Source organism: Mesoplodon bidens, assembly GCF_964165515.1.
Source record: "Mesoplodon bidens genome assembly, chromosome: 1".
Classification (NCBI taxonomy): domain Eukaryota; kingdom Metazoa; phylum Chordata; class Mammalia; order Artiodactyla; family Ziphiidae; genus Mesoplodon; species Mesoplodon bidens.
Window position 1 is genome coordinate 34,622,949 of NC_138176.1, and position 24,817 is coordinate 34,647,765.

Below are 24,817 nucleotides of genomic sequence, written 5' to 3' on the forward strand. Positions count from 1 at the left end.
TGGTAATCTGTCTCACGTCAATTTAATTCTTAGACCAGCCAGAAGAACTTAGAAGGATAGAGGTTTTCTTTCCTCCTCTATAGCCTCAATGGGGGGAATTATGTCTTTTCCATGATTATAGGCCCAGCCAGCCCTTGAAGAAGGATCCAGAGTTACAGCAGCCAATGTCTTTCATTACTATAATGTCTCCCCACTTTGCAGTTTCCTGAATGAGGCCTGAAATCTTGATACCCACAGATATTATATGACAAAAAATAAGTGCATCAGTTTTCCGGTGATATTTAGTATTCCTGGTCTCTGCTTCTCATCTCATTGACCTGGTAAGTGTCTCCCTATCTCTTAATCACAAGGCTCCTTCTCCACCACTGCCTCAGAGAGGCGTTTTATAGACATCCTGTCTCTGTTCTCACCTCCTGGGAGCAGGCCTAAAAATGACAGTCAATTCATTTGGCTAACTGGTATATTGTTGTCTCTCTACTTTGCTTCTCAACGTCCATCCAACCACAGTGTTCATGCTCTGGCTGCCTCTTCCAGGCACTTACACAAGCGAGTGACCAACCGCTGACCAGATCGCAAAAGATAACAATTAGATTGTGTCTCTGTTCATGGGCTGAGCTGTACTACGGAAGTTGTGGAGCTGCCTTCTGCCAGATCCTGGCTTATAAATGTACAGGAAGTACAGCTGACTGTGCCAAGTGTTCGAGGCCTGAGCAATGTCAGTCCTTTGGGTGCTGACTAGAGTCTTTCTCAGCACTTACAGAGCCCATGTCTGCCTCCATCTTGGTGCCTACAGGAAATTTGTCTTTGGCTATGCAAGCATTTATGTGGCATGAATTCTGAGACCCCAGGAAATCCCACCTATTTACTCCCTAACTTATTCTGCCATGCCTGAAATCGCTTTAATCACCAACACTTCCATTGATCAATTAGAGTCAAAGTTATAAAAACTCTATGAACAGTTAAATTTTGTAAATGTAAATTCTTTATTAAGCACAGCATACATACATAAAAGTACACAAATCATAGGTAGAAATGAACCACTCATGTAGTGAATGCCAAGGTCAAGAAACAGAATATTACCATTTCCCCAGAAGCCCCGTCCCACCATGGCCTCGTGCCCCCTTCCAGTCACCTCCTCTATACCCACCAGGGAAATCATTATCCTGACTTGTCACAGATAGATTACTTTTCCTTTTGTCTTTTATATGAATAGGATGGTGTCATATGTATTCTTTTGCATATACAATGCTGCTTTTGTTCAGCATTACATTGATGAGATTCATCTGTGCTAATGCATATAGTTGTAATTTGTTTTTATTGCTGTATGGTATTCCATTGTGTGAATAAGTCGTAATTTACTTAACTATTCTAATGCTGCTGAACATTTGGGTTGCTTCCAGTTTTTGACTTATAAATAGTGCTAGTGCTTTCTAATTCAGGTCTTTTGATGAATATATGTTCACTTTTCTGTTGAAGGTATTCTGAGGAGTGGAATATATGAGACATAGAATATACCCACATTCAGCATTAGCAGATACTACTGAACACCTTTTCCAAGGTGATTGTACCAATTTACACTCCCATCAGCAGTATATAAGAGTTATAGTCTTACCACATCTCCATCAGCACTAAGTCTGTCTTTTCCAGTTAGCCATTCTCGTAGGTGTGTAATGGTGTGCATTGTGTTCTTAATTTTCATTTCTCTGATAACTAGTGAAGACAAGCCCTTTGTTTTACGTGCATTGGCTATTTGGACATCTTTTTTGTGAACTGCCTATTCAAGCCTTTAGCGAATTTTTCTATTGGGTTTCTGCCTTTTACTTATTTTTAAAGTTCTTCATATAATCTGACAATTTGTTAAATGTGTCTACTGCAATATTTTGTCCCACTCTGCGACTTAAATTTTTTTCTTTTTTTTTTAGCCACGATGCGTGGCATGTGGGATCTTAGTTCCCTGACCAGGCATCGAACCCATGTCCCCTGCAGTGGAAGCATGGAGCCCTAACCACTGGACCACCAGGGAATTCCCCTTAACTTTTCATTTTTTAATAAAGTCTTTTAAATGAACCAAAGTCGGTAATTTATTTTTGTCCTTTATGGTTAGCCTTTTGTGTGTCCTATCTAAGAGAATTTCTCCTGCCCTAATGAAGAGATCATGGAATATCACGAAGAGGTTTTCCTGTGTTTTCATTGAAGGTGACTAATATGTATGGTGTGAATCAAGTTAGGAATTGAGGTTTGTTTTTTTTTTTACTGTAATATTAAATTGGCTCAGAACTATTTATTGAGAAGTCCATACTTAAACCTATGCCATTAGTCATAGGATTATATAAGTGTGGATCTGTTTCTAGGCCATACTCAAGAAGAAGTTAATTTTTAAACTAAATTGCAAGAATTTCCTCAAGAAATGCTACTTTCCTCAAGTAGCATTTATTATATTCTTATTATGAACTATGCATCATTCAGGCACTTTAGCTGCATTGTTTCATTTTAAACCTCATAACCCACTATGAGATAGTTATTACTATTATCTCCATTTTATAGTTGAGGAAATAAAGACTTACTCATTTAAAAACTTGCCCAAGATCTCCTAGCTAGTAAGTGACAGAGACCTAACTTGATTGTGGGTCTGGCTGATTTTGAAGTGGAGTTCTTTATTATACTGTTTCCCAGAGCAGCATTTTTTTTTCGGGGTTGGGGGAAGGGTGGCAGGGAATAAGGGTGTGTGTGTGAGAGGAGGGTGATGGAGTGGAGTGGGGACCAACTTCCCTCACCCCCACCACATACCTATCGTAGTATTTTGTTGCTTTGAGTTATATAACATTGGTGTCCATGTAAATTTTCATATTCATTAAAATAGAACATTTTATAGATTGGGAAACATAGGTTCATGCCATTTACCAGGCACTTCATATATGATAGAATATTTTATTGTTTTTTTCCTACATATTCGTTCTTTCTTACTAGTCAACCTTTGAGAGTAAGGAGTGACTTTTACATATTTGTAACCCTGATGATTATGACAGTTCTCTGTCCAGAGCAGGCCCCTAATAAATATTTGCAGTTTTTATAGTTGTTGAGCTGTAATTGCTAACTCGAGATTTCCTGATCAGGTAGGTTGTCTATCCTGTATTAACTGTTTTTAGCTCAGATCATGTGATCTATCCCTAACATATATTTTCTATTTTCTCTCTTTCAATAACTGCTGCCTCAAAGGGAGAAATGCAGATCTTTGGCTGAATGATCTGGTAGCAACAGATCTGAAATTCTTAAAATGTTAGAACCAGACGCTATTTCTCACACAGTTGATGAGTTAAAAAGAGAGAGAGAAAGAAAGAATTTGGGGCTTCCCTGGTGGCACAGTGGTTAAGAATCTGCCTGCTAATGCCAGGGGACAAGGGTTCAAGCCCTTGCCCGGGAAGATCCCACATGCCGCGGAGCAAGGAAGCCCGTGTGCCACAACTACTGAAGCCCACGTGCCTAGAGCCCGTGCTCCGCAACAAGAGAAGCCACTGCAATGAGAAGTCCGTGCACCGCAAAGAAGAGTAGCCCCCACTAGCCTCAACTGGAGAAAGCCCGCGCGCAGCAACGAAGACTCAACGCAGCCAAAAATAAAAACAAATAAATATGTAAATTTAAAAAGAAAGAATTTGACAGCGAGAGAGCCACAGAGAGAAAACGGTCTTGTAGAGAAACAAGTATTCCCAGTTTCTAGACCCTCACCAGGCCTGTGGCTCTGAGTTCTGTGCTTCTATTTCTTACGTGCAAAATGGGGCTAATAACACTGCATGCAGCACAGGCTTGTTGTAAGAGGAAAATGAAGCAACTTAGATATTTATTTAAAAAGGAACCACTTAACAAAATAATTCAATATAGTATAATGTTAAATCGTGAGGCTTCCTACTGCTTTAAATATTTTAATAAACGTTTTTACTGAAGTTTAATCTGCATTTTGAAATAATTGAATTTAAAGTAATTTAACTTACAGATTTTTAAAGATCATATTTACTGCATTGGGTAAAGCAGGTAGTATCTGTAATTTACTGTCAGGGATAGAAGGAGGGCTTGAACTGGTAGATATTGTTATCTACTGTTTGGTGCAAAAGATGTAAAATGAGTGTTACGTGCTAAGATTTTCACTAAAATGGGGCCGCTGTGAAAGTCAGTGGCGTGCCAGTTCAATTCAACAAATATTTAATTAGCTCTTGTGATTTCCAGGGAACCGTGTTGGGTACCGAGGAGGAAGCAAAGATGAATAGCATCAGCCGGAGGGAGACACGACACGAACCCAGTAACTAGGCTGTAAAGCAGAATGGGACATCATAATTTAGAAAAGGTAAAACACAGGGAGAACCCGGCAGAGCTTAAAATAATTTAACTTTTCCTGCCTGCATTTTCTTCTTTTCTTTCCTTCTTTTTCTTTTCTTTCTTTCTTTTCTTTTTTTTTTTTTTTTAGTAACTATTGTGGATCTCTTTTCACCTGTGCCAAGTCGCTTGTCTGCAGAGGATTCGTGACCCTGTGAAATCGCCCCTATTCCCTCTTCAGCCTCTCCTCGCATCTTCGATGAGCTCCTCTGCCACCAGCACTGCATTTGGAATGGCATCTACTGTGTGGGTGGTGAAGCGATGGAAAGCTATTTTTGTTCTAATTATGAGAACTGTTTTATTGGGGGGAGTGGGGCAGAGGGAGGAGAGGCAGATCGGAGACTGAGACACTCAGCGAGGTTGCTCCGAGGAGGCGTTTCTAAGGTTACTAGAAAGAGGACGGCAAGTGATATTCAGGCAGGGTTTTTTCTAAAACGAAATAAAATTTCAAACGAGGGGCGTTGGCTTAGTATGAGCTGTGCCACACGAGATTAGATGTTGCGGTTCCCAGAGGGTAATGGAAGAAGGGCCAGGAAAAAACCAAGTGCGGCGACTTCGGGAAAGCTGAGAGCCTCCACCTTCCCTCCCGGCCCTGTTCTCCCGCGGCCTTTGTTTCCCGGGGCTGTTTTGGCTGTAACACAAAGTCGGCGCGCCCGGGAACGGTGTCATTTAAGTGAGACGCGCGGCCGCGCCGGGCCGGAAGCAGCGCCCAGCTGGGACCCGTAGAGAGAGGCGGGGAGCGGGCGGCGGTGGCGGCCGTTGTGGCTCCGGCAGTGGTGGCGACTGTGGCGAGGCTACGCAGCCGGGGCGACGGGTTTGGTGCCGCAGCAGCTCGCTCAAGCCGTGGGTCGTCGCTGCAGACGCGGGCAGAGGAGGGAACAACGACTCAGCGGGAGCACTTGGCAGAGGAGGGGAAGGGGTGTGTGAGAAGGGCCATGAGTGTTTGGGGTCGGGGAGAAAGATCTCGAAACTTGTTTCTCATATGTTACTAGTTGATTTTTTTTTTGATGGCAGATTCAGAAGACACCCCGCGTCTCCCTTCTCGAATTTCTCTTGGTTCTTGTCAGTTGATTCGTAGCCGAAGTGAGTGAGAACTTTTTAATGCAACTGCTGAGTTCAGATGGGTATGGGATGGATGAGAAAAAAACGAGACAGGGGGAACAAGGGTAGGAGGTGGTGTCCCAGGGTATAGGTACATCATGACGGTAATAGTAGTTAAAATTGGGAGGGTTTTACTGTACCAGACGTTGTTCTAAAACCCTTTATATGCGGTAACTCATTTAATGCCCAGTTCTGTGAGACTGGTACTTTCTTTCATTAGCCTCCCTTTATGGAGGGGGAAACAGGCTCCTAGAGGTTAAGGAGCATGCCCAAAGAAAGACATGAAACGTGCAGAGCCAGGATTTGCATTCTGTCAGGCTGACCCCAGAACTTATCTCTAAGCTCCCCACAGTGGTTGTCCCTCATCAGGATGTGAAGCAAGTGAGGACATAAGACAAAGAGTGAGAGGCTGGTATGGTTTGAACAGATGTGATAAAACAGCGGAAGCAAGGAGTTGACATGATAAAAAGGTGTGCGATCCAGGTGTGACTTAGTGAGGGTAGAGTTGAAAGTGACCTAAACCTTCGCCTCAACCTTGGCTAGGGCCCGCCTTTCTCGAATTCTTTGGGGCAGGGAAGAGAGATATACACCCATACACGTAAGTTTGAAAATGGAATTATGAAGATCACAGACTCATAGGATTTAAAGATTGTTTGATGTAGCCACCTTATTTAGCAGATATAGTCAAATAATCCATCCATCCGCCATTAATGTATATCCCAAATTCTATGTAATGCTGAAACCAGGAGCTGCTTTCTAACACAACTGAGTGACAATTGAGATCTTTCAGTATTTCTAAGAATTTTGATTTAAAAATGAATAGAAACAAAATAAAGTTATCTAGAACAAAGGACAAGGTGGTTTACCTTGAAGAAACTGTTTCAAAGAAAAAGGAAATCTTCACGTATCTTGAAATCTTGAAAGAAGATAGGAAAATTTTTATCAGTTGATCGTATACTGTTTACAAATCCATTAAGTCTGATGGAATACAGTAATCAAAATGTTAGCATATTCCAGAGAGTCAGTTTGTAGTAGTTGAGATCATGGGCTTAAGAATCAAGTAGATCTGCTTAGCCACATATTTCCTCTGTATAATTGATTTACTTAACTTTGTCCTTGATATCTTCATCTCTAAAATGGAGGTAATAGTTCCTAACTTGCAGAATTAGAAGCAGTGTTTGTAAAGAACCTAGCATAATGTCTGGAACAAAGTTGATAAATACCAGCAACCGTTATTACTCTGAATCAAATAAAAGTAAAGTATTGCTGAACCTTGTATGCAGTGGCATGGCAGCTTCTAGACTGGTTTTACATGGGAAGGTCAAAGAGTAATCTCCCTTATTGGTAATTAAAGTGAAAAACATTGATTCATTTTCTGAAGGGTAAGTTTGTTACTTCAAAGTGATTGAAAGTTTTAGATGGCTAGATAACCCCTGATATGCCCACCACAGTCCTTTAAAACTATTGTGGCTTTTAAAGATAACTTATTTTTGAACTATTCTGTTTCCTGAACTATGGGCAATTTAGGTTCTAAGTAACTGACTATACTTCTTTACAGATGCATGGTCATGGAGGCTATGACTCTGATTTTAGTGATGATGAACACTGTGGAGAATCTAGCAAAAGGAAAAAAAAGTAAGTAATTTTTTATTGATCTCTGTTTCCGATCCTTTCTAAATTGAGATGAGGTATAAATAATATTTAAAGTTTTTGGATTGTGTTTACATGTGAAGACAACGATGCTCGACTGAGTGAATTTTTGTTTATTAAACTATAAAGAATTGACTCAAAAATTTGAGAACAGTTATGTAAAAGATAAAGTAATGTTTATGCTGTGAAGGGATTTATGGAAAGGGAAGCATAAGGATAAAAAGGAAATCAGTTAAAGCTCTTAGATTTCTCTGTTGCATCTATTTTTCATTCAACTGTCAAGGACTCTACTTGCAACTGTCATAGCTAAGAAGGGGCTTGGTTGGTTGTCCCTTTGCTAGTACTTGACTGCAAAATGAGGTTACTGTGGAGGATGAGATTGTGATGCAGCACAATTCTTAGGATTTTGTGAATGAGCAGACTAAGTGGTCAGAGGAAGGAGTTCATGGAAGTCTTTACTGAATGGAAGAGGTAAGAACTCTTAGCAGATAAAGCCTGAGCCTTACGAGGAGGCCATATCTTGGTGGAGTGGCTGTGTTTAGGGAGGGGCATTGTTTTCAGCCTTCAGTGCTTAGAAACTTGATTTTATCCATTAACTTAGGTGTGGTTGACTGATTCATATTAACCAAACTTATAAAAATTGGTTTATTATTTGATACTGAAAACAATATATAAGCATACTAATTGGGACTGAACATTTTTGTTGGGTACTCAGTCTTCATGGATAACCAAAAGAATAGAAATAATTATATAATAAATTACATTTTTATGTAGTGAAATGAAATTAAAATGCTTTACATTTTCAAGGTTTTTCATTCAAAAATATTACTTTGTAAGAATAGAATTTGAGCCAATCTAGTTGGATAGTCTTGTGTGCTCTAGGATTATATCTATTTAAGTAACTAGGGCTGATCACCTATAGTCTGTATCATCTGTAATCAGCCCTTCTTTTTCCAGTTACTGGAAGCTTTGTTATCTCTACTTTACAAACAAGGAAATTGTGGCACAAAAAGATTAAGTAATTTAAGATTAAGATAATGAATGACAGAGCCAAAATTTGAACCAAGGACCCCAGGTGGTGTGACACCAGAACCCATGCATTTGTTAGTTTCATCTTCTCCATTTTATAGGTATTAAATAAAGTCAAGATATTAATTAAGCTATTAAAGGAGATGTAAAATATCTCATTGAAGATCAGTGAGTCTTTAAGAGTTGAATTCCTTAAAACATGTTCCAATTATGAAAATAATAAAGAAATAGGAAACACTCTGAGAAAAATGAACTCTTCTAATAATTTTTCTTCTTAACAAACCAGGACAGTTGAAGATGATTTACTGCTCAAAAAGCCATTTCAGAAAGAAAAACATGGAAAGGTGGTCCATAAACAAGTTGCAGCAGAATTGCTGGATAGGTATGGTACTTCAATGTACATTACTTTTTTTTGGTTTGAGATGTTGATGATTTGATTGTATTAATTAAATATAGATATTTGAATTTGCTTGAAATAAAATTTTTCTTAACAGGGAAGAAGCAAGAAATAGAAGGTTTCATCTCATAGCTATGGATGCTGTATCCTTTTATATTTCTAGATTTTGTGACTAATACAATTTTTAAAATCTATTTTATGTCATAAAATCTTGTGAAGTCAGATAGACATAAATTTTATATTCAAAGATAAGTGTTTATTGATATGGAATTTTGCCATATATACTTCTGAGTACAATTCTCTTTTACTAATATATAAGAAAGAATTAGAGGCAAAAAATAATAAAAAACATATTACTAATCTTCTATAAATAGGTTTACAAAGTCCATGTACTTGCAGATATTTTTTCCAACCCATTTTTGTCAAGCTATCAATATTTCTCATTTTTATACTATTATCTTCAGTCTCATTTTAACTCTTAACTCTTTTCCTACCTGGTTCTTGGCTATTTAATGTCTTTGTAAAACTGTGTTTAATAATAGGTCTGTTTGATCATTAGAGAAATGCAAATCAAAACCACAATGAGGTATCACCTCGCACTGGTCAGAATGGCCATCATCAAAAAATCTACAGACAATAAATGCTGGAGAGGGTGTGGAGAAAAGTGAACCCTCTTGCACTGTTGGTGGGAATGTAAATTAATACAGCCACCGTGGAGGTTCCTTAAAAAACTAAAAATAGAATTACCATATGACCCAGCAATCCCACTACTGGGCATATGCCCTGAGAAAACCGTAGTTCAAAAAGAGTCACGTACCACAATGTTCATTGCAGCACTATTTACAATAGCCAGAACATGGAAGCAACCTAAGTGTCCATTGACAGATGAATGGATAAAGAAGATGTGGCCCATATATACAATGGAATATTACTCAGCCATAAAAAGAAACGAAATTGAGTTATTTGTAGTGAGGTGGATGAACCTAGAGTCTGTCATACAGAGTGAAGTAAGTCAGAAAGAGAAAAATACCATATGCTAACACATATATGGAATCTAAAAAAAAAAAAAAAAAAGTCCTGATGAATGTAGGGGCAGGACAGGAATAAAGACACAGACTAGAGAATGGACTTGAGGACACGGGGAGGGGGAAGGGTAAGCTGGGACGAAGTGAGAGAGTGGCATGGACATATATATACTACCAAATGTAAAATAGATAGCTAGTGGGAAGCAGCCTCAGCCCAGGGAGATCAGCTCGGTGCTTTGTGACCACCTAGAGGAGTAGGATAGGGAGGGCGGGAGGGAGACGCAAGAGGGAGGGGATATGGGGATATATGTATACATACAGCTTATTCACTTTGTTATACAGGAGAAACTAACACAACATTGTAAAGCAATTATATTCCAATAAAGATGTTAGAAAAAATAAAAATGAAAGAAAAATAATAGGTCTGTTTGTGGACTGTCTCAGGCCTGCTCTGGCTTCAGCTTTCAGGCATGAATTGGGGCTGTCTTTAAGTTACACCTTGTTTCCCTGTGATAGCCATCTCTCAGCTCAACTTTTTGGTTAAGACTGGTTTATTACACAAGCTGCTACCACTGGCCATCCATATTACTGTTGGGAATATTGGAGAGTGAAAGTATTTCTGGGTATTTATTACTGCGGTCAGGATAGGGAGAAGGAGACGATGTCAATTAGATAAACCCACTGTCCTGTAGTCACCACTTTCACTTTATTGTTCCTGATCCTTTTCTTAAGTTATAGAAGTTCTCTTGTCACCAATTTATTTATTCCTCTTATCTCCTTACCCAATAGCTTAGCTTTCCCATGGATCTCATCTGCCACTGCTCCTTTAGCATTTCAACATCTACTCCTCCTATCACACCACTCAGTTGGGGGTGTTGGGGCATCTAGTTACAGCCTGGTGAGGGTGAAAGTCTAGATCCCCTTTTCTTGCATGGCTGGATGTGGGACCATAGATTTTCTGGAGTGTTTGGCTGGAATAGAGTAGTTACTGCCTAAAAGTTATCTTTCCTGTTAGGCTGCCTCTCTCCTGATTATTTTGTTACAGGGAACAGACTTCTGTTGGGACTTCTTTTGTCTGCTTGTTGGTATTTACAGCTATCCAGCTTCTTCACCTCCAAGTCTGGCATTTATTAAGTGAAAAGAAAACCTGGGGAACTCAGCACCGTGTCTTACCATGGGTCCTGAGGTCCATAGCTGGTCTGCCTTCTTCTCTCTACCTTTCAGAGCCTTCTTATGTTTGTTTTATATATAATTTCCAAGGTTTTTAGTTCTCAGTGGGAGGAATAGGGAGAAGTGCAGTTGACCCTTGAACAACACAGGGTTTGAACTGTGAGGGTCCACTTACACAAGGATTTTTATTTTACTGTATTACTTGTGTGAATATGGGTATTTATTTTACTGTAGTACTAACGATCTGCAGTTGGTTGAATCTACAGATGCAGAGGGCCGATTATACATTATGTGCAGGTTTTGGACAATGAGGAGGGTGGGTGTTCTATCCACCCTGTTCAGGGATCAACTGTACATCTTTGCTCCATCTTCCAGGAAGCAAAGTCCCACCTACCACCTGCTTTTGTAAATAAAAGTTTTATTGGAACACAGCTGTGCTCATTCATTTAGGTGTTATCTGTGCCTACTTCCATGCTAAAGTGGCAGAGTTGAGTAGTTTTAACAGAGACCGTATGGCCTGCATATTTACTATGTACAGGAAAAGTTTGCTGACGAGCTCTTGAAAGATTTAAGTGACTTGCCAGTGTCACATGACCAGTTTGTGATAGACCAAGAGCTAGAATCCAGATCTCTGGGTATCTGGCTTTTCTCTTTTTCTTTTCTGAAATGTTAATTGCTTTCTTGCTCGTTTCAGAATTACGTTTTGATTCTCTATTCTGTTAGAACACATTGTGATCAATTAAATAACTGTTTGTCTTTAATATAATAGGCTGTAGTCACGGACAATATTATGTCAGTTCTGTTATGTGTGTGTTCAGCTCTAGAGAGAGTACCATGGAGCTTTTTAAAACAAGTAAAATGCTCATGTGTCTTGTTGTATTGCACTGAAAATAAACATGACTGTAGCTTCTTTGAATATTAAAAGAGAGTATAAAAAAATAACATGTGATCTCTTATATTTACTTCTTTTTGAAAGCCTCATGTTAGGATTTAATATAATAAAAGTTACATCTTCTATTTTGGAGGCTTTATTGTTACTGAAATAGCTAAATTATATTTTATAATGAAGAAAAATTCTACTCCTCACCTTTAACTTTAGAAACTATAATTTGTTTTTCATGTTTTGATGATTAAAATGAGTGGTGGTGTGAGGCTGTATATAGGAAGCTGTCCTTCTCTCCAGAGAGTTATTGCTTGAAAATGTTCAAAACAATATAGAGTATTCAGTAGAAAGTGAAAGCCCCTCTACTGTACCATGTTCACTCTTAACAGTTTAATATTTACCCTTTTAGATCTTTTTAAAATTTATAAGCATGTATAGTGTATATTTGTATATTTTTAAAAAACTAAATAGACTCATACTATGTTATTTTTTCCCTACTCACTAATATGTCATTGACACCCAACTAATGAACAAATAAAATCCTTAATTTTTTGCATTTCAGTATCAAAGGCATACAAAGTTTGTAAATGACTATATTTTATACTATGGTGGCAAAAAAGAAGACTTCAGGCGATTGAGGTAAGTGTCATAAAGTTTATTTTACATAATGGGAGGTAGGTATGGGTATCTTTGAAGACTCACAGCTACTATATCTTCTGATTCTGTCATTTTCTCCTGCTTTCCATTCCAGTTTTGTTGTTATAAGGTGGAGAGGCCATTCGAAGCTTCTAGCTAAGCAACTCATCACGAACCCCATTTCTCTGGCAACAGGCCTCAGGCAGCCTGCTGATTCTGGCAATAACAGGATTGTGTGAGGAATACTCACGTGCCTGATTATGCAGTGATTTTTTTTTCCCCCACAAGGATCTTTGAAATAATGAACTCTTTAGACCTCAGGTTTGGGATTGCTTTTTAAAAGATAGGACAAACAAGAGACCTCACTCTAATATTTCCCTCACATGAAATTCCTTCTTATATCTGAGGCTCTTCTGTCAGAGCCTCTTGGTTTTGTGTGGGTTTTTTTCTCTTTACTTAACGATTTTCCGAGTTGATAGTGCCCTAAAAAACTTTATACCAGCTCATCAGCCCCAAACTTAACTCTCCTCTGAATTTAGCCTGTATTTCTCAACAATCCCTTGTTCTGTCCCCAATCTGTTATCATCTTGAAAAATCATCTCTTTCAGTTCTCTTCCTCCCTTACTCAGTCTTCCTAGGAAGATGTAGTAAAATGAGGTGTGGAGAAATTTTTTATATATTTTTAAAATTAGATCACAATAGGATGGTGTTACGTATTTTAGATTCTGAAACTTATTTTCATTCATCTTCCTTATCCATTTAGTGTTCATTCAGATTTCTCATCCTAGTTTTGGTAATTTAGCACCCTTTGTGTAATTGAACCAGCTGTAGAGATGGGTGGATTCCTTATCCATTTGTTTCTGTAGCAGCACTCTTTATAACTACCTTTTGAAAATACTGAAATACTTTTTATAAATATACTTACATACATACATACATATAAAACTATCTTTGTGTATCTTATTTTTACTCAGGTGCTCAAAAATCTCACACACTGTTTAACTTAAGTTTGACTAATTTTGTTTTCATATTGAATTTAAAATTGTTTTTTTTTTCAGAGAAAATGACAAGATAGACATGGATATTATACGAGAAAATCACAGGTTCCTATGGAATGAGGAGGATGAAATGGACATGAATTGGTAATTGTACCCGTGTGAGACATAATGTGTCAAATGCTATAGTCCTATCTCTCCTGCTCCCTGAGTGTTTTCTTGTTTTGTCACCTGTCCAAAGCATTTGGCCCCTGCATGGAACAGTTCTGAATCGAGAACATAAAACCGTGCCTCAGATTATTGAATCTGGTTTGTTTATTTTGGTAATTTTTAACAATTTTAACTGACTTCTCATTGCTTGACTTTGTCTTTAAAAAATAATTTATGAAATTTTTACAATATTATTTGTTGTCTTGTAGTACGCTTCTTTTTAAATTTTAAAAATGTTTTGGGAAAACGTAAAACCTGAAAATGATTTTAAAAATTCAAACATTACAGAGGGTAAAAAGTGAAGAGTCGGTCTCTTTCTCATCTTTGACTATTAGTCTTCCAGCTTCCCTCCCTAGAGACCCACTATTAATAGTTAATATTCAGATATTCTATGCACATGTAAGTAATAGACCTCTTTTAAAACATTAATGTTTATACCATATGCATTATTTATTTGACATTGCCTCCAGTAGCAAACAATGGTTGAATTTCTAAATATGTAAGATTTATATTTTTTTAATGAATCTAGGGAGAAGAGACTTGCAAAGAAATACTATGATAAATTATTCAAGGAATACTGCGTAGCAGATCTCACCAGATACAAAGAAAATAAGGTATGTCTTCCAGATATTTATAGAAGAAGGTTCTTATTCACATATAGTATTACTTTTTAATATACTATTGTGCCCTGTATTATTCTTTTAAGATGCTAATTCAATTCTAAGTTGTCCTCCATCTATGAAGTATCAATTGGACCATTTAACCTTGATAGCTGTGGAATTTACAAAGGGCCCCGAAGTCAAGTGTGCCTCTTTGTGAACTGAGACGTGAAAAGTCTAAAATGAAACACAGATGGCTGCTGAATCTTGTTTTATCCTGACTCTAATCCAGGGCCTCTAGTGATCATTATTTGACACTTTGAATGATGTCTTCTTTCACAAATGATGTTTGAAATTGATAGGCTTTTTTTTTTCAAATGGATTACCATATAAAGAGGCAGATGCACATCTTCTGTTATGTAAATGTCTATTCTAGTAAAAATAGCTCTTATCAGTGCCAATTAATAATGGCAAATTTCCCTTCCTGCTTTACATCTTACTTTAGTTAATTTTTTTTAATTAATTTTATTTATTTTTGGCTGCATTGGGTCTTCATTACTGCATGCAGGCTTTCTCTAGTTGTGGCGAGCGGGGGCTACTCTTCGTTGCAGTGCACAGGCCTCTCATTGCGGTGGCTTCTCTTGTTGCAGAGCATGGACTCTAGGTGCACGGGCTTCAGTAGTTGCAGCACGCAGGCTCAGTAGTTGTGACACATGGGCCCTAGAGCACATGGGCTTCAGTAGTTGCAGTGTGTGGGCTCAGTAGTTGCGGCGTGCAAGCTCTAGGGCACGCTGGCTTCATAGTTGTGGCATGTGGGCTCAGTAGTTGTGGCGCACGGGCTGTAGAGCGCAGGCTTGGTAGTTGTGGCACATGGGCTTAGTTGCTCCGCAGCATGTGGGATCTTCCTGGACTAGGGAATGTCCCCTGCATTGGCAGGCGGATTCTTAACCACTGCGCCACCAGGGAAGTCCTATTTTAGTTAATATTAAAGTGATTTTTAAAAAATAGAAGTAGAGTTGATTTACAATATTGTGTTTCAGGTGTATAGCAAAGTGATTTGGTTATATATATTTTTTCCTTTTTTTTCGATTCTTTTCCATCATAGGTTATTACAAGATATTAAATATAGTTCCCTGTGCTATCCAGTAAATCCTTGTTGTTTATATTATACATGATAGTGTGTATTTGTAATCTCATACTCATAATTTCTCCCTCCCCCCATATTCCCCTTTGGTAACCATACATTTGTTTTCTGTGTCTGTGAGTCTGTTTCTGTTTTATAAATAAGTTCTTTGTACTATTTTTAGATATCCACCTATAAGTGATATCATATAATACTTGTCTTTCTCTGTCTGTTTTACTTAGTATGATCATTTCTAGGTCCATCCATGTTGCTGCAAATGGCATTATTTCATTCTTTTTTATGGCTAAGTAATATTCTGTTGTATATATATACCACATCTTTTTTATCCATTCATCTGTTGATGGACACTTAGATTGCTTCCATGTCTTGGCTATTGTAAATAGTGCTGCTATGAACGTTGGGGTGTGTGTATCTTTTTGAATTAGAGTTTTCGTCTTTTCCAGATACATGCCCAGGAGTGGAATTGCTGGATCATACAGTAACGTTATTTTTAGTTTTTTAAGGAACCTCCATACTCCATACTGTTTTTCCACAGTGACTGCACCAATTTACATTCCCAAGAAAAGTGTAGGAGGGTTCCCTTTTCTCCACACCCTCTCCAGCATTTATTATTTGTATACTTTTTGATAATAGCCATTCTGACTGGTGTGAGGTGATACCTCATTGTAGTTTTGATTTGCATTTCTCTAATAACTAACAATGTTGAGCATCTTTTCATATGCCTGTTGGCCATCTGGATGTCTGCTTTGGAGAAATGTCTATTTAGGTCTTCTGCCCATTTTTTGATTGAGTTTTTTGGTTTTTTTTATATTGAGCTGTGTGAGCTGTTTGTATATTTTGGAAATTAAGCCCTTGTTGGTCTCATCATTTGCAGATATTTTCTCCCATTCCATAGGTTGTCTTTTCATTTTGTTTATGGTTTCCTTTGCTATGCAAAAGCATTTAAGTTTAATTAGGTCCCATTTGTTTATTTTTGCTTTTATTTCTTTTGCCTTGTGAGACTGACCTAAGAAAATATTGCTACGATTTCTGTCAGAGAACATTTTGCCTATGTTCTCTTCAAGGAGTTTTATGGTGTCATGTCTTATATTAAAGTCTTTAAGCCATTTTTAGTTTATTTTTGTGTGTAGTGTTAGAGTGTGTTCTAACTTCATTGATTTACATGTGGCTGTCCAGCTTTCCCAATACCACTTGTTAAAGAGACTGTCTTTTCTCCATTGTATATTCTTGCCTCCTTTGTCGAAGATTAATTGACCATAGTGTGTGGGTTTATCTCTGGGCGCTCTATTCTGTTCCATTGATCTGTGTCTGTTTTGTGCCAGAACCATGCAGTTTTGATTGCTGTGGCTTTATAGTATTGTCTGAAGTCTGGAAGGGTTATGCCTCCAGCTTTGTTCTTTTTCCTCAGAATTACTTTGGCAATTCTGGGTCTTTTGTGATTACATATAAATTTTAGGATTATTTATTCTAGTTCTGTGAAAAATGTCATGGGTTATTTGATAGGGATCACATTAATCTGTAGATTGCTTTGGGTAGTATGTCCATTTTAACTATATTAAGTCTTCCAGTGCAAGAGCATGGGCTATCCTCCGATTTCATTGAATCATCTTCTGTTTCCTTTATCAATGTTTTATAGTTCTCAGCATGTAAGTCTTTCACCTCCTTGATTAGGTTTATTCCTAGATATTTTTCTTTTTTGGGGGATGCGATTTTAAATGGGAATTTATTTTACTTTCTCTTTCTGATATTTCATTGTTAGTATGAAGAAATAGAGCAGATTTCTGTATATTAATGTTGTATTCTGCTACCTTGCTGAATTCATTTATCAGTTTTAGTAGTTTTTGTGCAGAGTCTTTAGGGTTTTCTGTATAGGGTGTCATGTCATCTGCACATAATGACAATTTTACCTTTTCCCTTCCATTTTGGATACCTTTTATTTTTCTCATCTGACTGCTGTGGCTAGGACTTCCAATACTATGTTGAGTAGAAGTGGTGAGAGTGGACAACCTTGTCTTGTTCCAGATTTTAGCAGGAAGGCTTTCAGCTTTTCACCATTTAGTATTATGTTGGCTATGTGTTTGTCACAAATGGCTTTTATTATGTTGAGATATGTTCCCTCTATAACCACTTTGGTGAGAGATTTTAATCATGAATGGATATTGTATCAAATGCTTTTTCCTTGTCTATTGAGATGATCATGTGGTTTTTGTCTTTTGTTGATGTGATATATCAGATTGATTGATTTGCATATGTTGAACTATTCGTGCGACCCTGGAATGAACCCAACTTAATTATGGTGTATGATCCTTTTTATGGGTTGTTGGATTCGGTTTGCTAATATTTGTTGAGGATTTTTGCATCTATATTCATCAAAGATATTGTCCTGTAATTTTCTTTTTTGTTAGTGTCTTTGTCTGGTTTTGGTGTCAGGGTGATGGTGGCTTCATAGGATGGCTTTGGGAGTGTTCCCTCCTCTTCAATCTTTTGGGAGAGTTTGAGAAGGATCAGTATGAGTTCTTCTAGCTATGTTTGGTGCAATTCCCCAATGAAGCCATCCAGTCCTGGACTTTTGTTTACAGGGAATTTTTTAAATTACAGATTCTATTTCACTCTAGTGATAGATCTGTTCAAATCATCTGTTTCTTCTTGATTCAGTTTTTACAGGCTATTTCTAGAAACTTTTCCATTTCTTCTAGGTAGTCCATTTTGTTGGCATATAACTGTTCATAATATCTTCTTATGATTTTTTGTATTTCTGTAGTGTTGGTTATTATTTCTCCCTTTCATTTCTTATTTTATTTATTTGGGTCCTCTCTCTTTTCTTCTTGGTGAGCCTGGCCAGAAGTTTGTTGATTTTGTTTATCTGTTCAAAAAACCAGCTCTTGGTATTATTGATTTTTCTGTTGTTTTTTAATCTTTATTTCTTCTCTGATCTTTATTATTTCCTTCCTTCTGATGACTTCAGGTTTTATTTGCTTTTCTTTTTCTAATTCTTTTAGGTTGTAGGTTAGGTTGTTTATTTGTGAGTTTTCTTGTTTTTTGAGGAAGGCCTGTATCTCTATGAACTTCCCTCTAAGGACTGCTTTTGCTGCATCCCATAGATTTTGTATGGTTGTGTTTTCATTGTTGTTGTTTTGAGATTTTTTTATTTCCTCTTTGTTTCATTGTTGACCCATTGGTTTTTAGTAGCATGTTGTTTAGTCTCCATGTAATAGTTTTTTTCCTCATTTCTCTTTGATTTCTAGTTTCATGTGGGTGTGGTCAGAAAAGATGCTTGAAATAATTTCTGTCCTCTTAAATTTGTTGAGCCTTGTTTTGTGTCCTAGTATGTGGTCTATCATAAAGAATGTTCCATGTGTGCTTGAAAAGTATGTGTTTTCTGCTTTATTTGGATGTAGTATCCTGTAGATTTCAATTAAGTCTAACTGTTCTATTGTGTCATTTGGGATCTCTGTTGCCTTATTGCTGTTCTGTCTGGAAGATCTGTCCATTGATGTGAGTGAGGTGTTAAAAGTCTCCTACTCTTATTGTATTCCCATCAGTTTCTCCCTTTATGTCTGTTAGTATTTGTTTTATGTATCTAGGTGCTCCTATATTGGGTGTGTATATGTTAACCAGTGTGATATCCTCTTCTTGTATTGATCCTTTTATCACTATATAGTGTCCTTCTTCATCTTTTTTTATGGCCTTTGTTTTAAAGTCTGGTATGAGTATTGCTACCCTCACTTTCTTGTCATTTCCATTTGCATGAAATATCTTTTTCCATCTCCTCACTTTCAATCTGTATGTGTCTTTAGCCCTAAAGTGGGTCTCCTGTAGGCAGCATGTTACAGGTTCTTGTTTTATTATCCAATCTGCCACTCTGTGTCTTTTGATCGATGTTTTTAGTCCATTGACACTTAAAGTAATTATTGATAAGTGTATTTATTGCCATTTTAAACCTTGTTTTCCTGTTGATTTTGTATTTCTTCTTTGTTCCTTTCTGTTTTTCCTTTTGTGCTTTGATGGTTTTCTTTTGTATTATGCTTGAGTTCCTTTCCTTTTGGTTTTTGTGAATCTGTTGTATGTTTTTGACTTGTGGTTACCCTGGTTTTCAAGTATGTTAACCCATAACTCTATCTACTTGCTTTGGACTGGTGGTCATATCAGCTCAAACACTTTCTAAAAGATCTACATTTTCTTACTCCCCTCCTCCACATTTTGTAGTTTTGATGTCCTGTTTCTCATCTTCGTGTTTATCTTTTTGCTGTTCATTGTGATTATAATCACTTTCACAGAATTTTTTGATTGTTTCTTTAATCTGTGTACTGCCTAATTTAAGTGATCTTCAATCTTTTTATATATTTACTTTTTGTATTGTGATATTCCATTTCTTATAGGTTCCTGCTTCTTTTCTATTTAGAGAACACCTTTCACTATTTCTTTTAGAGTAGGTTTAGTGTTGCTGTATTCTTTTATTTTTTCTTTGAGAAATTCTTTCTCTCTCCTTCCATGCTTAATGATAATCTTGCTGGGTAGGGTATCATAGGTTGCAGGTTTTTCCCTTTCAGGACTTTAAATGTATCTTGCCACTCCCTTCTGGCATGCAAAGTTTCTGTAGAGAAATCAACTGATACCCTTATGGTGGTTCCCTTGTAACTGACTCTTTGTTTTTATCTTGCTGCCTTTAGAATCCTCTCTAACTTTTGCCATTTTCATTATGACGTCTTGGAGGAGGTCCGTTTGGGACCCTCTGTGCTTCCTGTATCTGGATATCTGTTTCCTTCTTTAGGTTTGGGAAGTTTTCAGCCATAATTCCTTCGAATAAATTTTTGATTCCCTTTCCTCTTTCTTCTTCTGGGATTCCTTTTATGCATAGGTTGGCATGCTTTGTATTATCCCATAATCTCATATGTTGCTTTCATTTTTTTTTTTTTTATGCGGTACGCGGGCCTCTCACTGTCGTGGCCTCTCCTGTTGCAGAGCACAGGCTCCGGACGCGCAGGCTCAGCGGCCATGGCTCACGGGCCCAGCCACTCCGCGGCATGTGGGATCTTCCCGGACCGGGGCATGAACCCGTGTCCCCTGCGTCAGCAGGCGGACTCTCAACCACTGCGCCACCAGGGAAGCCCCATTTTTTTCTTTCATTTGTCTTTCTGTCTGCTGTTCTGATTGGGTGATTTCCATTATTCTGTCTTCCAGATCACTTATTCATTCTACCTTATTTAGTTTGCTATTTATTTCCTTTAGCTTGGTTTTCATCTTGGCAATTGGGTTGTCTAATTTTGATTGGCTCCTCTTTATAGTTTCTAGTTCCTTGTTATGGTGATCTGCATTTCTATCAATAGTCTTTCTTAATTCCTTCAGCATTTTTATTACCTCCTTTTTGAGCTTGGGGTCTGGTAGACTGGAGAAGTCTTCTTCATTGTTCCTTCAGGGGATTTCTCTTGTTCTTTTAATTGGAAATAGTTCCTTTGTTTTTTCATTTTACTTATATTTCTTTGACTCTATGAATTTAGGAGAAACAGTTATCTACTGTGGCTGTTTTTATGTCAGAGCGACCCTGTGTAGACTGTGGGAGTCCAGTATTCTTGGTTCAAGGGTTGTTTTTGGTAGGATTCTTGCCATATCTTTTCTCAGGGTATGTTGGCCCTTGTCCCCTTGATGGCAGTGTGTTTGGTGGTGTTGTGATCAGAGCCTGCACTGGATGTTGGGCAGGGCCTCCTCTTTGCTCTGCGGTTGTCAGAGCCCTGTTAGGGGCAGGGTCTGCTCCCCAGTTGTAGGAGTAGAAGCCCCCACCCAGGTCAGGTTTTAAGCTGCAGTGTGAGGTAGATGGGACTGGAGCACTCTCTCTGGGAAAGGAGCTGCTGTGTATTCTTCCCCAGGAGCTGTCCACTGGGACGTGCAACTGTGATGCTGCCTGCCACCTGGTGCATGCGCCCACAAAGATCACTGTTGTTGGCACTGCCTTCAGTGGCTGGTTCCTCTGTGGGAGCACCGGTAATCGGCTTGGAGGTCCCTTAGGCATGTATGCATGCTCACAAAGCCACTGATGTGAAAACCTACTGAAGGTGCGCCCACTGTGGGAGCTCCGGTAATTGGCTCAGATTTCAGCCCTGCCTCTGCGTGTGCGCACCCACAGAGTTTGCAAAACCTGCAGTGGCCGGAGCTATGCCCCATTGCAAGCATGCTGATAACGAGGCTGCTATGGCAGAACCACTCTCTGTCCTGTGCACACCCCCAGTTTTGGCCCAAGCCACACTCCTGGCCCTTCAGGCTGTCTCCATGCAGCCAAACCAAGTCCTCTTCCCAAGTCTGTCCACTGAAGCCCAAGTTTCACTACCCAGTTGCTGTGCACTTCAGGCATGTGTCTCTGGCTAGGAAGTGCAGCGACATGGTGGGGACCGTCTATACTGGTCTTTCTTTACCTTGCAGGGCTGCAGACCAGCTCCCATGCTCTTCTCTCGAGCCTCTGAAGCTCCCTGTCTGTCCCCGCAGACCTCCCAGCTGGTGAAGGAGGTTCCCAGGGTGAGGGGACCTTTTTCACAGCTCCCTACCAGGGGCGTAGGTCTCACCCCAGTTCCTCTTCTTCTCCCTGTTCCCTTTGTCTTCCCCAGTTATGTGGGGATCTTTCTTGCAGCTCTGGTTGTATAGGATCTTCAAGCTTTCAGTAGGTATTCTCTGAGAATTGTTCTACGAGTAGATGTATTTTTGTTGTATTTGTGGGAGGAGGTGAGCTCCATGTCTCTCTGCCATTTTGATCTCCTCCTCTGGGATGATTTTTATTCCTATCTCATTTTTCACATTTTTAGCTACTGATAGATAAATTGACCCAGAAACAAATGATCTCAGTTTGAAATGGGAGGGGAAGGAATGTTGCATAAATCTGTATGTTTTGGATAGTGTACATCTGTATTGTATTAAGAAAGACAACCTATTTAAAAAGCATTTTTTTTAAAAAAATTATTTATTTATTTTTGGCTGCGTTGGGTCTTCGTTGCTGCACGCAGGCTTTCTCTAGTTGCGGTGAGCGGGAGCTACTCTTTATTGCGGTGTGTGGGCTTCTCCTTGCAGTGCGGAGCACAGGCTCTAGGTGCGTGAGCTTCAGTAGTTGTGGCTCTCAGGCTCTAGAGCACAGGCTCAGTAGTTTTGCACATGGGCTTAGTTGCTCCGTGGCATGTGGGATCTTCCCGGACCAGGCCTCGAACCTGTGACCCTTGCATCAGCAGGCAGATTCTTAACCACTGCGCCACCAGGGAAATCCCTAAAAAGCTATCTTAGATTTGTTTATCCTAAGGATTTCTTTTCATTTAAATAGTTAAATCTCAGAACCATAATTGGTTTAATAATTTTTCACTAGTGCCTTTAATATGTAGGTTGCTTCACAATATTCTTATAGATAGTAGTAGTGTGCATTTTTATAACCCTGTTTACAAACCCCAGCACTTGGTGTATCCCCAAAACTTCCTCAGTTTCTTGTAAACTAGCTCTCATCTCTCTAATAGTTATTGACCATATTGAATCCAAAAAGCACCACAGCAGTTGGAGTTACTTGAATGTATTATACTGCAAGTTGAGGGTGAAGTATAAGTCTTTCAAGGAGCACATAACAGGGCTTCCCTGGTGGCGCAGTGGTTGAGAGTCCGCCTGCCAATGCAGGGGACACGGGTTCGTGCCCCGGTCCGGGAAGATCCCACATGCCGCGGAGCGGCTGGGCCTGTGAGCCATGGCCGCTGAGCCTGCGCGTCCAGAGCCTGTGCTCCGCAGCAGGAGAGGCCACAACAGTGAGAGGCCCGCGTACTGCGAAAAAAAATTTTAAAAAAAGGAGCACATAACAAAACTTTTTCAACCCTGGTTCATTTGTTGATTGTCTTCCAGTATTTATAGAGGACTGGGCTGGGTGCTATGGGTTAAAGCATGGTGTCTGCCCTCAAAAAAAAACTATAGTTGAGGGAAGAAAGTGGACATAAATAAATAGTTAAATATTTGTATTCCCCATTTATAAAAACACAGTATATTACTGGAAATCATACTTTATAGTGCATAGGGACTTCCCTGGTGGCGCAGTGGTTAAGAATCCGCCTGCCAGTGCAGGGGACATGGGTTCAATCCCTGGTCCAGGAAGATCCCACATGCCACGGAGCTACTGAACCCATGAGCCACAACTACTGAAGTCCGCGCGCCTAGAGCCCGTGTTCTGCAGCAAGAGAAGCCACCGCAGTGAGAAGTCCGTGAGCCGCAACGAAGAGCAGCCCCCACTCGACACAACTAGAGAAGCCCGCGCGCAGCAGCAAAGACCCCATGCAGCCAAAACTAAATCTTAAATAATTTAAATAAATAAAATAAAGTGCATAATCTTGAAACAAGTTGTGTTTTTCTATTAGAACATGATGAGTTAGTTAGATACCAGGGTAAGTGCAAGTAAGAAATCACATATGACTTGCAGGTTTTGAGTATAGATCCTAGAGAAATAGGAAATATGGAGAGAGGGACATCTTTTTTCTTAAGGCTGTTTTTTAGAGCAGTTTTAAGTTCACAGCAAAATTGAGGGAAAGGTACAGAGATTTCCCATATCCTGCTCCACACATACCAGGGGGATCTTCTTGGCAAAGATAATGATTGTTTTTTTTGGCATACTATTTTGGAGAAAGAGTAATGCTGTTGACTTTCTTGCTACTATGCATTTTCTCATAGTTTTACTTACACAAAGACACTGTTTTATTCATTTTTAATCAACAAACTCCTAGCTAAGTGCCTAATATATATAGTAGATACTTAGGGCATTTTCAGTGAATTTCAGCCTTTGTTTCACACCCCCATTTCCTTCTTTGTTGTTTTTTCCCTTTCATCATTGAGAATTTGGTTGGATCATTGTATCAGTTGGGGTAAGATTCAGCTACAGGGACCAGCAAGCAGTCCCAAATAACAGTGGCTTAAATGAACTACAAGTTTGTTTTCCTTTAACATAAAAGTCCAGGTGGATGGTCATGGAACTTTGTGTTGTCAGGAAGTCAGGATACTTCTCTCTTATTGCTTGCATGTGTGACCTCCTTGTTCTAGAGGGTAGAGTGAGAAGAAAAGGAGGCTAAGCACCGCACCCTGAGTAATTCAAGTGTTTAATCCAACATATCAACAGGAATATTTGTCAGGAAAGAATAGAAAAACATATTGAGGCAAAACCTCTATGCAATCTTTAAGTAGTAGGACATATTGTAGTTGTTTGTTACATTTCTTATCCGCCATAAGATTATAACCTTCTTGGTGACAGACATTTATTTTAATAATCACTTTATACTCTCAGCAGAGTGCCAAGCCAGTAAGTAGTTGCTTAATAATTATTTGTTGACTAGATTAATGAATGGAAGAAAAAGTTTGGGAGCTGTTGCTGTACACATTTGACTGTGCTTCAGTAGACATTCCAACATCTGTTGGATGACAAACAATCCTCACATAGATGTATGGGCTTAAAAATAGAATTAAATACAGAGTTATGGGCTTCCCAGGTGGCGCAGTGGTTGAGAGTCCGCCTGCCGATGCAGGGGACGCGGGTTCGTGCCCCGGTCTGGGAAGATCCCACGTGCCGCGGAGCGGCTGGGCCCGTGAGCCATGGCCGCTGAGCCTGTGCGTCCGGAGC

General features: G+C 39.0%; 1 protein-coding gene across 2 annotated transcripts in view; it reads left to right on the top strand.

Moving 5' to 3' along the window:
- Positions 1 to 5,067: 5,067 nt before the first annotated feature.
- LOC308622030 (protein FRA10AC1) overlaps positions 5,068 to 24,817 on the top strand; it is a 40,594-nt gene continuing 20,844 nt past the window's right edge. The window contains exons 1-8 of one of the 2 annotated variants that reach the window (XM_081243071.1): positions 5,068 to 5,284; positions 5,380 to 5,448; positions 7,025 to 7,101; positions 8,432 to 8,527; positions 8,640 to 8,685; positions 12,183 to 12,259; positions 13,315 to 13,398; positions 13,991 to 14,075. In XM_081243071.1, coding sequence (XP_081099197.1) covers positions 7,025 to 7,101; positions 8,432 to 8,527; positions 8,640 to 8,685; positions 12,183 to 12,259; positions 13,315 to 13,398; positions 13,991 to 14,075 — 465 coding nt within the window. In that variant the 5' untranslated portion in view covers positions 5,068 to 5,284; positions 5,380 to 5,448. The remainder of the gene's footprint in view (positions 5,285 to 5,379; positions 5,449 to 7,024; positions 7,102 to 8,431; positions 8,528 to 8,639; positions 8,686 to 12,182; positions 12,260 to 13,314; positions 13,399 to 13,990; positions 14,076 to 24,817) is intronic. The other variant, XM_081243072.1, reaches the window with a different exon arrangement.